At 43.1% G+C, this 15,476-nt stretch overlaps 1 protein-coding gene across 2 annotated transcripts in view; it reads right to left on the reverse strand.

Moving 5' to 3' along the window:
- Positions 1 to 11,036, reverse strand: part of FRMD3 (FERM domain containing 3) — a 305,527-nt gene extending 294,491 nt beyond the window's left edge. For both annotated transcript variants that reach the window (XM_010384033.2, XM_010384032.2), the window contains exon 1: positions 10,452 to 11,036. In XM_010384033.2, coding sequence (XP_010382335.1) covers positions 10,452 to 10,598 — 147 coding nt within the window. In that variant the 5' untranslated portion in view covers positions 10,599 to 11,036. The remainder of the gene's footprint in view (positions 1 to 10,451) is intronic.
- Between the last annotated feature and the right edge of the window lie 4,440 nt (positions 11,037 to 15,476).

The raw sequence follows: 15,476 nt of genomic DNA on the forward strand, positions 1-15,476 counted from the left end.
CTGCATTTGAAGAACAGAGAAAATCCACAGGAACATCCGACTGAGAAGCACTTACACACTTCTCCCAGGGCTCAATGCTGAACTTGACTCTTCTGAGCCTGAGTCAAGTTCAAACCTCAGCTGCAAAATCTGCCCACTGGCTCCTGACCCTAGTCCCATTATTTTTCCCAACTCTGGCTCTCTGTTACTTCATGGGAAGAGCAACTTGAAATTCTCCATCACAGGGTGAGAACTAAAAGAGGGCCATGTTATCTTCCCAATGCCTAACACTTATGCCATGTGAATCTCAGATTCTCGTAGAATAAATTCTGATATTTCCATTCCTGCAACATTTTTGTTTTCCCAAAATGCCTACTCAGAAAAAGAAGTAACAACTTAATAATTCAAGTGACTAATGGGCCTGATTCAAATGGTTTACAGTTTAAATACTTCATGTTTAGCTGTATATTTTCCATGATCTAAAGAAGGGTCTCAAAACAAGACACAGCTTTATACGATTATTAGAGTTTAAAAAGTTAGGATTCAGTTAGAGAGCAACTGCAATTAGAGAATGCTTACTACAGTAGAGCTTGGCCTTGTCCTTCTACTGTTAATATTTTGAATATAAACGCAGACAAAACACACACACGCACACATACACACGTGCATAGTTACTACTAAGAATTCCAAATATAATGTACATATTTTCTGTGAACACGCAGTGTTTTTTATTTAATTGACATCACTTGGGGTACTTGTAACTTATGATCTTGGAGGCATAGAAGATGCATGTAAGTTCTACTTTGTTTTATTTGATTTTGGCTTTTTTTAATTTTTCTGGAAGTTCAATAAATGGACAGTCACCTAAACCAGCATTTTTTTTTTTTTTTTTTGGAGACAGAGTCTCACTGTCACGCAGGCTGGGGTGCAGTGGCACAATCATGGCTCACTGCAGCCTCCACCTCCCTAGCTTATGCAATCCTCCCACCTCAGGCTCCCAAGTAGCTGGGACTACAGGCATGCACCAATTCCAGCTAATTTTTGTATTTTTTGTAAACCCAGGGTTTCACCATGTTGCCCAGGATGGTCTCAAGCTCCTGGGTTCATGCGATCTGCTCACCTCAGCCTCCCAAAGTGCTGGGATTACAGGCACCAGCCACTGCACCCAGCAATTCTTCAGTATGTTGGCCTCAAAACTCCTTTACTCTGCTGAGCATCTGCAAAACCTTTGTTTATATTATACATCTATAGAATTATCCAAAATATTCAATTATTAATTCATTTAAAAATAACAATAAACCCACTGTACATTAATGTAAATAACATATTTTTGTTTAAAAATAGCTTTATTTTACAAAATAGTGATAAAAGCAGCATTGTTTTACATTTTTGCAAATATCATTAATGACTGACTCAACAAAGAGGTGTATTCTCATATATGCTTCTTCATTCAATGTGTTGTAATTTCACACATCTTGTAGCCTCTAGAAAATTCCACTGTACACTTCTGAAAGACTGAAAGTGGAAAAGGTAAACAACATCTCATCAGAGTGACAAGATAATTCAATGGGGAAAAGAGTTATTTTTTTCAACAAATGGTGCTGGGACAACTGGGTATCCACATGCAAAGGAATAAAGTTGGACCCCTACCTCACACCATATACAAAATTGACTCTAAATGGATCAAAGATGGGGAGTGACTGTTAATAGGTACAGATTTATTCTAGGGTGTTGAAAATGTTCTGGAATTAGGGAGTGATTGCAGTTGCAAAGTCTTATGAATATATGAAAATCAACTGAATTGTACACTTTAAAATGATTAATTTTATGGTATGCAAACTATGTATCAATTTTAAAAATGGATCAAAGTCCTAAATATAAGAGCTAAAACTATAAAACTGCTTAATGAAAACAGGCATAAATCCTTATTACCTTGAATTGGGCAACAGTTCTTAGCTATGGCATCACAAATACAAGCAACAAAAATTATATATAAATTGGACTTTATCAAAATTAAAAGCTTTTTTGACCCCATCAAGAAAGTAAAAGATATCCCACAGAATGGGGAAAAAAATTGCAAATCACTTATTGTATAAGGGGTTTGTGTCCAAAATATATGAAGAATTCTTACAACTTAAAAATAAAAGACAACCCATTTTAAAATAGGCAAAAGGTCTAAATGGGCAGTTTTCTGAAGAAGATGTACAAATGGCTAATAGACACATGAAAAGATGCTCAACTTTAGCCTTCAGAGAAATGCAAATCAAAACCACAATGAGATACCACTCCACACCCACTTAGAATGGTTATAATCAAACAGATAGATAAATAACAAGTGTTGGAGAGGATGTGAAGAAATTGAAACCCTCCTACACTGCTGGTGGGAATGTAAAACAGTGCAGCCACTTTGAAAAACTGTTTGACAGTTATTCAAAAGATTAAACACAGAGTTACCGTATGACTAGTAATTTCACTTTTAGGTATACACACAAGAGAAAAGAAACGTGTATAGAGAGCAACTTTTTCAGGAATGTTCATGGCAACATTATTCATAGTAGCCAAAATGTTCATTAACCCAAATGTTCATCAACTAATGAATGGATCAACAAAATGTGATATATCTATGCAATGGACTACTATTCAACAAGAAAAAGGAAGGAAGTACTGACCCATGCTACAATGTGGATAAACCTTGAAAACATTGTGCTAAATGAAAGAAGCCAGACACAAAAGTTCACATATTTTATGATTCCATTTTTATCAAATGTCCAGAATAGACAACTCTATATAGACAGGAAGTAGATTAGTGGTTGCCTAGGACTGAGAGGTCTGGAGGGAAATGAAGGTATGACTGCTGAAGAGCAAAGGTTCATTTTGGGGATGATGAAAATATTCTAAAATTGATTGTGGTGATGACTGCACAACTATCTGAATATATCAAAAATTGTATACCTTAAGTGGGTGTACTACAAGGAATGTGAACTATATCTCAATAAAACTGTTATCCAAAAAGGCAAACAATATCTTAGCATTATTTTGAAAATACTTTTTTTAATAGCATGGCCTCCATGAAAGGATCACAGGGACTTCCAGAGTTCCCCAGACCACACTTTGAGAACCACCTACCCTAGAGAACACCTACAAAGCATCTAGAGTAGGTATTGTGGATTATCTTTCTAGGAGCCATTTCCCCCTTCCTCCCATCTGATTTTAGGTATTTGCTCTTCCCCTGGCAGAACATCACCACAGGGGAAGTTGATTCCACCCTGAGTCCCAGGGTCGAGTTCTGCACCTTAAGCTAATCAGTACATTCTGTTCCCCTGGTCATAGTCACTGCTTCTGGGGTGAGCATGTGACCTGGGAGGTCCAATCAGAATGACTGTACACTTCTGCTTGGGATGCTGAATTGGAAGTGGCTTCTCTCTTCCTCTGGAGGGTATCCTATGAAAATGTGAGAACTGGCACTGCTGTAACCATTTCACTACCAGCCTGAGGATGGAGCCATCCCAAATGGCAAGAAGAGGCAAAGGAACCCCAGAGAAACAGAGCCACAGTCCTTGAATTAAATACGTAATTCAAGACTTCTGAATATATGAGTCAGTAAACATCCTTAATGTTAAAGCCAGTTTGAATTAGAATTTGCTGCATGTAGTTGAAAGAATTCTAGTGGATACACCGTTCAAACAATGTGCTCCCTGAAGTCAATACACTTTGTATTGTATTCTCCCTGAAGTCAATACACTTTGCCTTTGCTTTGAAAATATCAAGACATAAGATCTTAGCAGACCATTGGAATAACATTACATTTTTTTTAGGATATACTTAATATAAAGAACTGGCCCATATAATCTAGGTCTAAAAACGTCAGAGCTGTGCCACAGTATTTAACAAACTGCCTCTCTCCTCTATTCCTTTTGTGTCTGATTTTCAGTAGACTCTGAATGGCATTCCAGAAGAGCTTGGTAGAGAAAAATGTTGAATTGTCCTTACTAGCAGAAAATTGTGGCTGCCAGCTGGACCTAGCTTGGATTTCACCAGCAGGATCATCATGGGGCCTGATATTTAGCACAGATATAGGTTTGCACATGATAATGTCATTCCCATTTCAACAGATAAGAAGCTATCCTTTTTTTCAACTAAATTGATTAGAATAGTACTCTGTATTTGGGTGATATTTTAACATTTACAACATGCTTTTACATAAACCATCTCAACAACCCAATGGAGACTGGCAATTGAGGAATTATTACTCTCATTTCTCAGATGAAGAACAGGAGGCCCAGTGACTTGCTTAAGGTCCTGCACCATCAGAAAGGGTTGGAGTTTAGGCTTAAAGTCATTTGATTCTAAGTCAAAGCCTTGCCACCACTTAGGATTACCTCTTATATAGTTTCACAAAGCACTAAGACAACAGTCACTATTTTTTCAGCTCTCACTATGTGCCAGGTACTAAGCTAAGCACTTGACATATAATGTTTATTTAATCCTTACAAAAAGTCCACAAGGGCTATATTATTATTATTTCCACTTTATAGATGAGGAAACTGAGGCCCAGTGAGGAAAAGTGACTTCCCCAAAGTCACCTGGCTAGTCAGTGGCAGAGCCAGGGTTCAAACCCAAGCAAGCAGTACTCCAGAACATATGCTCTGGACCACTTTGCCACCACGCTACTTGAACAAGCATAAAGTTTGTCTGCTGAAGAGAGCTGTGCCTGCTCTGAACAAGATGCCTTTTAGCTGCCCAGAACCCACCAGTTCCACAAGAGCAGAAATGATATTTAACAACACACTACAAAAGACTCTCTCATAATTTTTCTTGTTCTGGAATTTGATGATACAAAGATTGCCTAAAAAAAGCCAAGGCTGAGATAACATCTTACTAAACTCTCATGAGAGGTTTATTGTAACAGTAATTGCAACCCAATTTGACGTATTCTGAAAGACACTCCTGCTTGATTAGCCAACAGCTGTTCCTCCCCACCACACACATGTGCATGCACACACACACACATAATTCCATTCCTTCCATAATGGCAAAGCCACTTCCCATTATAGAGAGGAAAGATGCCAGATGCATATATTCCTAGACACTTTTGCAGCTAGGGCATGGGCATATGATCCAATCCAGGCCAATAGAATCTGATGGGAAGACTGATGGGGACTCTGGGAAAGTGTTCCTCTGTGATAAAAAGGAAATGCATGAGGAAACACCTCTTCTTGGACAGTGGATGTGGCAGTGACTGACTGACATCTAAAATTACTGCAGCCACCTCATAATCATGGAGACTATAGAGACACAGTTAATGCACTGAAGATGCCAGAGTGAAAAGACGGGAGGCAGCAACTAAGTCCAGGCAGATCTTTGGAACAGTCCTGAAGTTGCCCACCGTCTGGACTTTTTGCAGCTAAGATAATAAGTGTCCTTATTATTTAGGCCACTTTAACTTGGCTACTCTTTTACTTGCAGCCAAAAGCAGCCTAATCATCTAGTCCCAAGAGGCAGTGTTCCAAAGATGAAAGAGCTCTGGATTTTGAGTCAAATGACCTGGGTCCTGACCAACTTATTTGCTTGGTTACCCAAACTGCTAACCTCTCTGAATCTCATTTTCCATATCTAGTAATACAATATTGAGATAATAGTAACAAAATAACATCCACAGAATGGAGATAATTGATAGTTATGAAATTCATATGAGATAATATGAACACTACCACTTTGTCAATAGCAACGCTTCATTCAAATGTAATTTATCTAGTCAATAATAAAACCACAGACTTTTTAAACTGTAGCATCCATCTAACCAAATTCTTTTGTTTTACAAATGAAAAGAAAATTGACTCCAAATGTCAAATGACTCACTCAAGATCACACAGCTTGTTGGTAACATAACTAAACCACACATCTGATTCCCGATCCAATGCTGGCATGCTACATTCATGTTGACAGGTAATGAGCTAGAATAAATATTGGGAAGGTTAGCACTCATCCATTCCACTGGTGTTTAACGTGCACATATTATATTATATAGAATAGCAAGCACTATTCTAAGTACTAGGGACTCCGCGGAGAACATCAAAATGTTCCTACTCTTGTGAATTTAACAGTCTAGAAAGGAAATTATTCAATCTACATCGGTATTTATTGTGTTCCTACTGCATGCAAAGCACTATGCTAGGATTTCTAGTCAAAGACAAATACACATTTTCAGCCAATTCCAACTATGTCAGCCACACTTACCCGGCTTTGCCAAAGTATGAATATATGAGTCAGTAAACATCCTTAATGTCTATGTAAAAAGTCTATGTAACCTCAAAAAGTCAGTATTAAAAATGGCAAGTTCATTAGCAAGAGCTGTGAATGACAATGCCAGTATCTAAAAAAAAAAAAAAAAAAAAAAAAGGTGGATAGAAAATGGCTAGGACTCCACTCTAATTAAAGTAGCAAGGTTGAATGAAGAGTTAGAGCCAAACCTTATCCTCCTACAACATCCAGACTTCAAGGGTTAGCTCAATTGGAAAAGCCCAATAAGGAGCATTCAGCAACTCTTTCCCTTCCCCAGGCCTCTATCTGGTACCCCAAACTCCCCTTTATGCCCTATTTGGAATTCCTCTATCTTCCATCCTACCTGAACATTCACAAGCAAATGATATGATGGGACAGCATCCCAGACCCTGCGAAAAGAGACAGAGCCAATGACTTCCACATCTCTTATTGGAAATGACCACCAGTCTGCTAAGACTGGGCCACTAGGTTGTATGTTTGAAAGTTTTCGTTGCCCAAATACCACCAAAATTATATGATTTGGAAAAGGAATGTTTAAAAGCTGTTATTTTGCAAAAGCTCTTTCCTATCCTCTATATGGTGGTAAATGCAAAGATCTTAGGGGATGGGGAGGTAGCAAGGAGAATATTCCACCTTCTGCCCCTTGTGGAAGGCACACTGAAGAGGAACAAAACACATGCGCTTTCACCATCACACCCTGTAATCAGAGCACAAATAGGCAATTCTCCCTTAGTTTCTGGCTTGGTTCCTCTTTTGATGCATAGGCATAATTTGGGGCTACTACAGTCTGAAATATAAGGACACTGTGCATCGAACCTAACAAAGCATTTATGCATATAGTTTCTTTAAAGGCAAATACCATGTTTCCGGGGGGTGGAAATGGCCCCCAGTGACGTTTGGATGTGGGATTCCAATCAGCTCTGGGATGCCAGCCTGCCTGGCAGACTCAGGACACATTAAGTTTGCAAACTGGCAAAGTGGGTCACTTTGCCCTTTCAGATCATGAATCCCAACTGGCCTTCAGTCACTGGTTTAAACCCCCGTACCTTGGATTTACCTCTATCCATGTCTGGAAATTTCACTGAAACTTCAGCTATTTTAACTATGGGGTAATATGTCAAAGACATACATAAGCTTCGGATCCAGACAATTCTGGATTTGAATTCCAGCTGCTCATTCTCTTTTTAGAGATATGGCCTTGAACAAGTCACTTAAGTTATTAGCTGCTCAGTTTTCTTATCCAAAAGAAGGGAATAATACCTACTCAAAGGTTGGTGGTAGAGAGCAGACATAAATGAGTGGAAAAGGCTGGCACATGAGAGATGCTCAAGAAATGGCACCTAGAGCTATTCACATGGTCTCAAGCAATAGGCCTGAAGGTTTCTGTCATCCCTTGCATCTACCACATGCAGCCACCCTCCAGCACCTTACTAGAGAAAACTGTTTGAGTGACTCTTTTTTCTTTCAATCTGGAATGCTCACCTACTAGAGAACACAGACTAATGAACTCCCAAGGATGTGTGGCTTGAGTTTCCCCCACTTATTTTTGGGCTCCATAGGCAGCACTCCTGGAGTGAAGAGGAGTGAACAACTAACACATGTCCAAGAGCTCCTGCTCCTCCTACAGAGCCTCTAGATCAAGCTCATCCAGCCCGTGGCCCAGAACAGCTTTGGATGCAGCCCAGCACAAATTCATAAATTTTCTGAAAACATGATGAGACTATTTGTGATTTTTTTTTTAAGCTCATCAGCTATCATTAGTGGTAGCGTATTTTATGTGTGGCCCAAGACAATTCTTCTTCTTCCAACGTGGCCCAGGGAAGCCAGAAAATTGGACACTCCTGCTCTAGAGCCAGGCAGGCACCAGGGATGAGAGCTCCTAACTCAGATAGGCAGATGTGGGCTATGGAGAGAGGGTGACGTTCTGTGGACAGTATATACAATCCTTTAACTGTGTAGTTCTATAGGAGGAAGGAAGGAAGCAAACACAGATGGATTCACCCAAAACAAGTGCCAGTGATTCCAAATGGCTTTGTTTCACATTGTTTTTTAATCCTTTTGTTCTCACTCTGAGCAAATGGGAAGTCTTTGTAACCTGATACGTGGAAGGGCAATTTCAATCCCTGGTCTGGAGTACTCTAGGAAAGTATGAGGTCCAAAGTTATCCAAATAAAATATTTTAATTCATTTTAATTGGTTAAATAATAATCCTAATTTGGGGGCAGAAAGGGCAGAGAAAGATGAATCACAAAATGAAACATCTAATTTTTTGAAAAATCAGTATCCAAGCCAACATTTTGAAACGTAACATTTTAACCTCTTTGGCACTAGTTGAGTCATAAGCACTAGAGTTTTTCACACTGTTGTTAGACTGGCTACAATTCATTGTTTCTCAAAACACGAGACAACAAATACATGTCCTTTGGGGAATATTTATTATTCTAAGGAAGACTTCATCCTGAGGGAGGGGAAAAATGTCAACACCAAGTGGGACAGGGCAGAAGAGGGCTGAGAGACAGAGGAGACCTCAGCAGCCTCTCTCCCTGATGGCACCTCCATCATCTACACATTCATTATGAGTTAAAGGACCTGTACACACACTTTAGGACTTCAAGCAAAGTGCACAGACCACACTCTCTGGATCACAAGACTATTAGTACATGCCAGATGCTTCTGTGCAACCCTTGTGGCAGTAGAAACACTGCCTATCCTGCTAATCCTTTTATTATTAAATTTAGCAGTGCTGCTTGGTCAGAATGAAATTCAAGATCCTCCAGAAAATTCAGTGGGAGCCTACTTTCCTGGGAGATCATGGGGCATCACATTCCTACCTTGACTTTTGTCCAGCTGTCAGGTTACAAATTAATTGCAACTGCCCCCAACATGTCACACACTCCCACTAACAAAAATTAAATAAAAATAAAACAGGGAAAGTCCTTTCATTCCTTCATGGTTTGCACAGCCTAGAGGCTGATTCCTACTCTGGGAGATGCTGCCCCACTCACCTCCCACTGACATGGGTGATGTGCCTTGTATTTAAATGTATTAAAAAACAACAACAACAACAACAACAGCTCGGTCCCAGAGCCTCAAGACTGGACTAGGGTAGGTGAGAAAGGAAATTCCGGAGATAAATAGTTAAATAGATTTAAAATTCAGAAGTTAATTGTGCTGAGCCCTGACACAACCTTTCCTGATTGTGTGCGCACCAAGTGGGGCATCTTTGAGGTCCTGGAAGAGGAGCTCTCACCTGCCTACATATTCACCCACCGCAAATACGCACACGCGCGCACACCTTTGCAGCTCACACTAGCTCTCCTGACAGCCCAGAGGCATTTACTACCCAAGCACAGGGCTGCTAGCAAAGCTGCCTTCACCCAAACAACTAGCCTTCTCCTCCAACTTGGGTGACAGTGAATGTCCACCAAGATTCCACAGGGCGCTTTTTCCCAGGACCCAGGTTCCTGCAGGGCTCCACACTTGCTGGCCTCACAATCCTTTCTTTTCCTTTCTCTGAAACACTCAGACTTCACACACTCCTTTCGAGGTAGCTCCCGTCAGACGCAGCGCGCGCGCTCCATCCCTCAAGGCTGGCGCCCAGGGCAGCCCGGCCTCTCTCACTCTGGGGAAACTTCGCCACCGCCCCACGCGGAGAACTGAAGACCACCGGCGGAGGGTAAGGGGGACCCACACGGAGCGGAAAGCAGGTTCCGGGACTGAGGGCGTCTCCGGAGCCTGGGCGCGGGAGAGAGAAATGAGTGAACCCGGCGGATGCATGCCTTCTCCACGTGGAGGAAAGAAGGAAATACCAGTGGGCGACATGCAGGTGCCCCTCTCCGCCCTCGGAGCTCCCATCTCCTGGCGGAGTAGGGCCCAGAGGGGCCAGAGCCCCCCCGCAGGCAGCTGCCCCGCGCCCCTAGCCTGGGCGCAGTGAGACGCGCGCGCAGGGTGCACGCGAGGGGAAGGGGACTGGGCGCGGACAACGCGTGCCTGGAGCTTGCAGGGGACCATGCCCCCCACGCCAGGATAAGGCCCCCCAGCCTCAGAGGGCTGAGGAATCGAAATCTGGCTTTCTAGCAGTCCCCCAATCCCCTCCGGGAGTGGGTTCCTTGTCCTCGCATGCCCACCGCAAAGGCCCCCCGCCCTGCTCCCGGCGTGTGCCCCGCGCCCTCGCCCGGTTCCACGCGCACCTGGATGTGGCAAGATATCTCCGAGTCGTCCAGCAGCCGGATGGTGCATTTCATCTCCTGGCTGAGCGATTTGATGCTGGAGCTCCGAAAGTGGATCATTTTCATGGTCCTCCTGCCTCTCGGCACACAGTGACAGGAGGCGAACATGCACCGCGGCCGGGGGGAGCGAACGCGAGGCTCAGGGCCGGCGCGGTGCTCGCCTGCGCGGACACACACGCGCGCACGCACTGTCCGGGACACCTGGGCGCGGCTCAGCCCCGGGACAGCGGCAGCGTCGGGCGCCTGCGGCCACACATGCCCAGCGGCCGGGGCGCGGCGGGCGGGTCCCTCCCTCCTGTTCGCTCGCCTCCGCCTCGCCCCCTCCTTTCCCCGCCTCCTTCTGTCGCGCGCGCTCGTGCGCCTCCCTCTGCCCGGGCTCGCTTGCCGAGGATGCCCAGAGCCTGAGACCCTCGGCGGGCGCGCGACGCACTCACTCCCACGCGCGCCGAGCAGCTGAAGGAGGAGGCGGAGGGATGGCTGGCGCGGCTGGCCCGGGTGCCCTGGTGGTGGCCTGCTCAGTCGCAGCCGCCGCTGCGTCAAGCTGGGCCCGACTGTCTTCCTCAGCCTCGCAGCCTCCTCCCTCTGGCCGCTGTAGCTCGGGCTCCCGGTAGTGCTCGTCCCGGCCCCGGCTCCCCCACGCGCCCGACAGCGCCCTGCTCTGCTCAGCTCCAGGGACCTGGCGCGGGTAGGGGACGGAGAGCGATCCTGACCCACACCGCCAGGGGGATTCCGCCTCGGGAAAGGATTGTTGGGCCCAGGGCGAGTGACAGAGAGAGAGACAGCTCTGACAGGGCTACACCAGGAATACCGCTAATAGTAAAAATCTCATGGAGATTGTTTAAGCTATTGCTTTATTTAATGCTAGCTAGGACTCAGTCTCTTTCTCTAAAAAAATTCGGGGCCTTCCATGTGCAAATCCTCCTTTAAATCTCCCAACATCTTAGTGTGATATTTGGTAGCATACCTTGACTCGAGCAAGAGGGGTGGGTTCCTATTCTACTCCCCTACTTTAGAGACCTCCTCTAGCTCCCGGTTGCTCAGGAATTAAGAGGTCTAGTGGCAAAGCAGATGTGCCCCGTTCTGTTTTAGTCCAGTCTCTGAGTACTGAGGACTCTGGAATTCCCCACGCACCTCCAGGGTGTTGAAGGTAGAAGGTATCCTGCCTCTCTGTTGTCCCCAAGGTGGCTCAAGCCACCATGTCATGCACCCTAGGCCCGAGAGTGGCCAGGGGCAGCTGTTGAGTCAGGGATATGCAGCTTCAATGTGAGCGCTGGAATGTCCAGAAGTTGGGAGAGATGGAAGTCCTCTTACCCTGCTGCTCTTGCCTGAGCAGAACAGGTCGTTAGGAAGGAACATCTGCTAGAAGAAGGAGGTATTACCCAGTTGTCAGCTTTTTCAAGGTTTGTGCCTGCATGGAGCCCCCTCATCCAAAGATATGCCCTGTCCTGGGGATAGAGGAAGAGTGGCACAGAAATTTTACCTGCCCTGGACAGTCTGGTGGGCCATATATTCTCTAGGACACTTAGTGTTGGCCGAGGCTTGGTGGAGTCCGCAATGCATTTGGACTTCTCTCTCTGCCTGCTCCTGCCTCCTCTCCCTGTTGATCACTAATAAATACCATACAGGACAAACTCAGTCTCAGTATCTGCTCCTGGAAATTCCAAATTGCAGCAATTTGTCAATATAGGAGGATAGAGAATGTTTTATGTAGCGCTCAATAGCTGACTATTGTTTATGAATATTTAGATGATAGTATGGGGTATTCTCATGGATGCTCTTGAGCTGGGCCCTTCAAGTGTTAGGGAAAAGCCTAATGGAGAGGTCAGTATTGAGGGTATGGGAAGATGTGGGTTTCATTCTTGGCCCAGCTACTGGCTAATCCTGGGGATCTTTAAAAAGCCTCTCCATTTCTTTTCTCATTTCAAAGAAGAGAACACCTGTCCATCCCACAGGTGGCTGGGAAGCTGGGATGAGACCAGGTCAGTGAAGGACATCTTATGGCTGTAATCTGTAAATACCCATGTGCACATATGAAGTGGCAGGGATGGGACCTGTCTCAAGTTGAAAACTGGATCATCTCTGCTAGCCAAAAGAGCAGATAGCCCAGAGATCAAAGAAAAGTCACAAACCAACACAGTCCATGCTTTTCTTTTAAGACCACACACACACACTTGTCCATCCTATTATAGTGACCATTAGGCTCTAAAGAGTCATATCAATACCCAAAAACTGTTATCCCAAATTTCAAGGATGCAAAATAAGACCAACAAGGACCGTAGGGAAAAAGAATAAAAATCACCCAATGTGGGACTGCAAGAAACAGAATTTTGAAGAAATGAGAAGAACCTGAGACTCGTTGTCTGGCCTGATTAGCAATAAAGGCTGAGATTCAACTAGTATGAAAATACAGACTGTGGAAGCACTTGGCATGACAGCTAGGTAAATTACCAGGTATGGTCACCTGGATTGAACTACCCACTGAAAACAAGGCTTTGGGAAACCAAGTGGCCATTGTCAATAATAATAATAGTAATATGAAGATTAGGAACAACTCAAAGAATGAACTCAAGGGATGAGTTTAAAACTGGACCACTTAAAGAAAAGCAGTGATGCACTGAGTCCTAAATTCTCAGCTTACAACTTTTAAACAGCTGCATTTTTACAAACAACAGAGCTCAAAGAATATTTTGTTAATTGAGCCACAAGGCCAAAACTGGAAAACCAAATTCACAATTTCATCTACAAATTGCCAAATTACAAAGTCAACTGAATTATCAGCCTCACAAGATTTTATAATTATCAGCAGGAAAGAGTGGGAATCTGGGAATAAGAATAGGACTATAAAAGAAAACTTGAATGATTCCTAGTCACTCAAGCCCCCAAACTCCCTTGGCAGGAGAAGCACGCCCTCTTCCTTATGTAACAAGGCTGTTCCTGTTTTGTTTGAAGATCCTCTTCGGAACTCACTTAAGGCAGTTACCTTGGAAAGGGAAGCCGATCTCCTCCCACCCCTCTCCCACCACCTCTGACTTCTCTCACTCTTAATACTTGAACCAGATTCAGTCACACCCTAGGAGACCAACTATGAAGTCAACCCCAAGAAGGGAAAGAATTGCAAGATTCTGCTAATTTAAATTGAAGAGTATATGCATGAATAAACCTGAATTTGTCCATTTGAATTCACTTCCCAATGACTCTGGTTTCCATGTACCATCTAAATGGACTAACTGACTTCTGGACTCAGCTAAAGGAAGATGAGAAAAAGGAAATTCCCTGGTACATGTACAGGAAAAGATCCAAAATATCAAGGAGATGGAAATATTGCAGTGTATTTCCACATGTGGCCAGCTTACCTCTCTTTAACCGTGTCCCCTGAGGGGGCCTCCACCAAGATTTTCAAAGAATCATTGGCGAAGGAAGCACTGCCATCTTTGAAAAGCACCAAAGTGGCTGTTCTTTGTGGCCAGAGATGGTTGTGAAAGACACTGCAGTCAAAAGGAGCTCCCTGACTTAAATGGGAAGGATGAGAGCCTGGGCTGGCAAAAGACAAACAGTGGTGCATGACTTAACCCTCAGTGCCAGGGAAGCCCTGGTACAATCATAAACAGTGGTACCCAAGTAGACTTTAGAGTAGTGTGACTCATGGGGATTTTGCCGGTGGCCAGTCATTCAACTAGGACTCAATTTGATCTGTAGGGCAAACAATATTTCTAAGCCTGGTAAACAAAAGTCAGGCTAAAATCCCCCTACAAATATTCCCAAATCTGAACCTGTCCCCCAAAGACAGAGACATTTTTTAATTTTTTAATTTTTTAATTTTTTTTTTTTTTTACAGATTGGGTCTCACTATGTTGCTCAGGCTGGTCTCAAACTTCTGGCCCTAATCAATCCTCCTGCTTGAGCCTCCCAAGTAGCTGGGATGACAGGCAACAAACAGAGGACATTTGAGTATAGGAAAGGTGGCTCCACTTGAGGCATTGGAATATCAGCCATAGCAGTGGCTACAAGTCCAGTTCTTACTAAAGAAGTGGCAGTGGGTGAGATTAATTAGTGTCTCATGCTCAGTGATAGTAACTGATATTCTTTACCAAAAAATATTCCTAAGCAATAGGTTATAACACTTTGGTGAGCCACAAATAGATAACAGGTGGTCTGGCCACAAAAGATTGATGGTTGTAAATATTGCATCTTGATTATTTTCATTTTTAAGCACTTTTACAGCCATTAAAATTGATAATTTAAAAAGAAATATTTAGGTATAAATCTAACAAAATATGCACAAGATCTATATGAGGAAAACTAGAAGACTCTGGTGAAAGAAATCAAAGAACTAAATAAATGGAGAGATATTCCATGTTCATGGATAGGAAGACTCAACACTGTGAAGATGTCAGGTCTTCCCAAATTGATCTATAGGTTAAGTGCAACCCAAGTCAAAACGTGAGCTAGTTATTTTGTGGATATCAGCAAACTTTTTTAAAGTTTATATGGAAAAGTAAAAACCCAGAGTAGCTAACACAATACTGAAGAAAAACAAAGTCAGACGACTGATATTACCTGATTTTAAGACTTAATATAAAACCAAAGTGATCAAGGCAGTACAGTACTGGCAAAAAAATAAACAAATTGATCAGTGGAACAAAATAGAGGGACGAGAAAGAAACCCACACAAATATAGTCAATTCATATTTGACAAAGAAGCAAAGTCAATCCAATGGAGAAAGGATAATCTTTTTGACAAATGGTGCTGGAGAAACTAGACATTCACATGCAAAAAATGAGTGTAGACACAGATCACACACTGTTCACAGATTTTAAGCCAAAATAAACTGTTGACTTACATGTAAACTATAAAACTTCTGGAATATAACATGAAGGAAAATCTAGGAAATCTTCAGTTTGGTGATAAAAATCACCAAACATCAACACATCAAAACATAAGTTGGACTCAGTTAAAATGTAAAAATTTTAGGGCAGTTTCAAGAT

The sequence above is a fragment of the Rhinopithecus roxellana genome, chromosome 16 (genome assembly GCF_007565055.1).
Source record: "Rhinopithecus roxellana isolate Shanxi Qingling chromosome 16, ASM756505v1, whole genome shotgun sequence".
NCBI lineage: Eukaryota > Metazoa > Chordata > Mammalia > Primates > Cercopithecidae > Rhinopithecus > Rhinopithecus roxellana.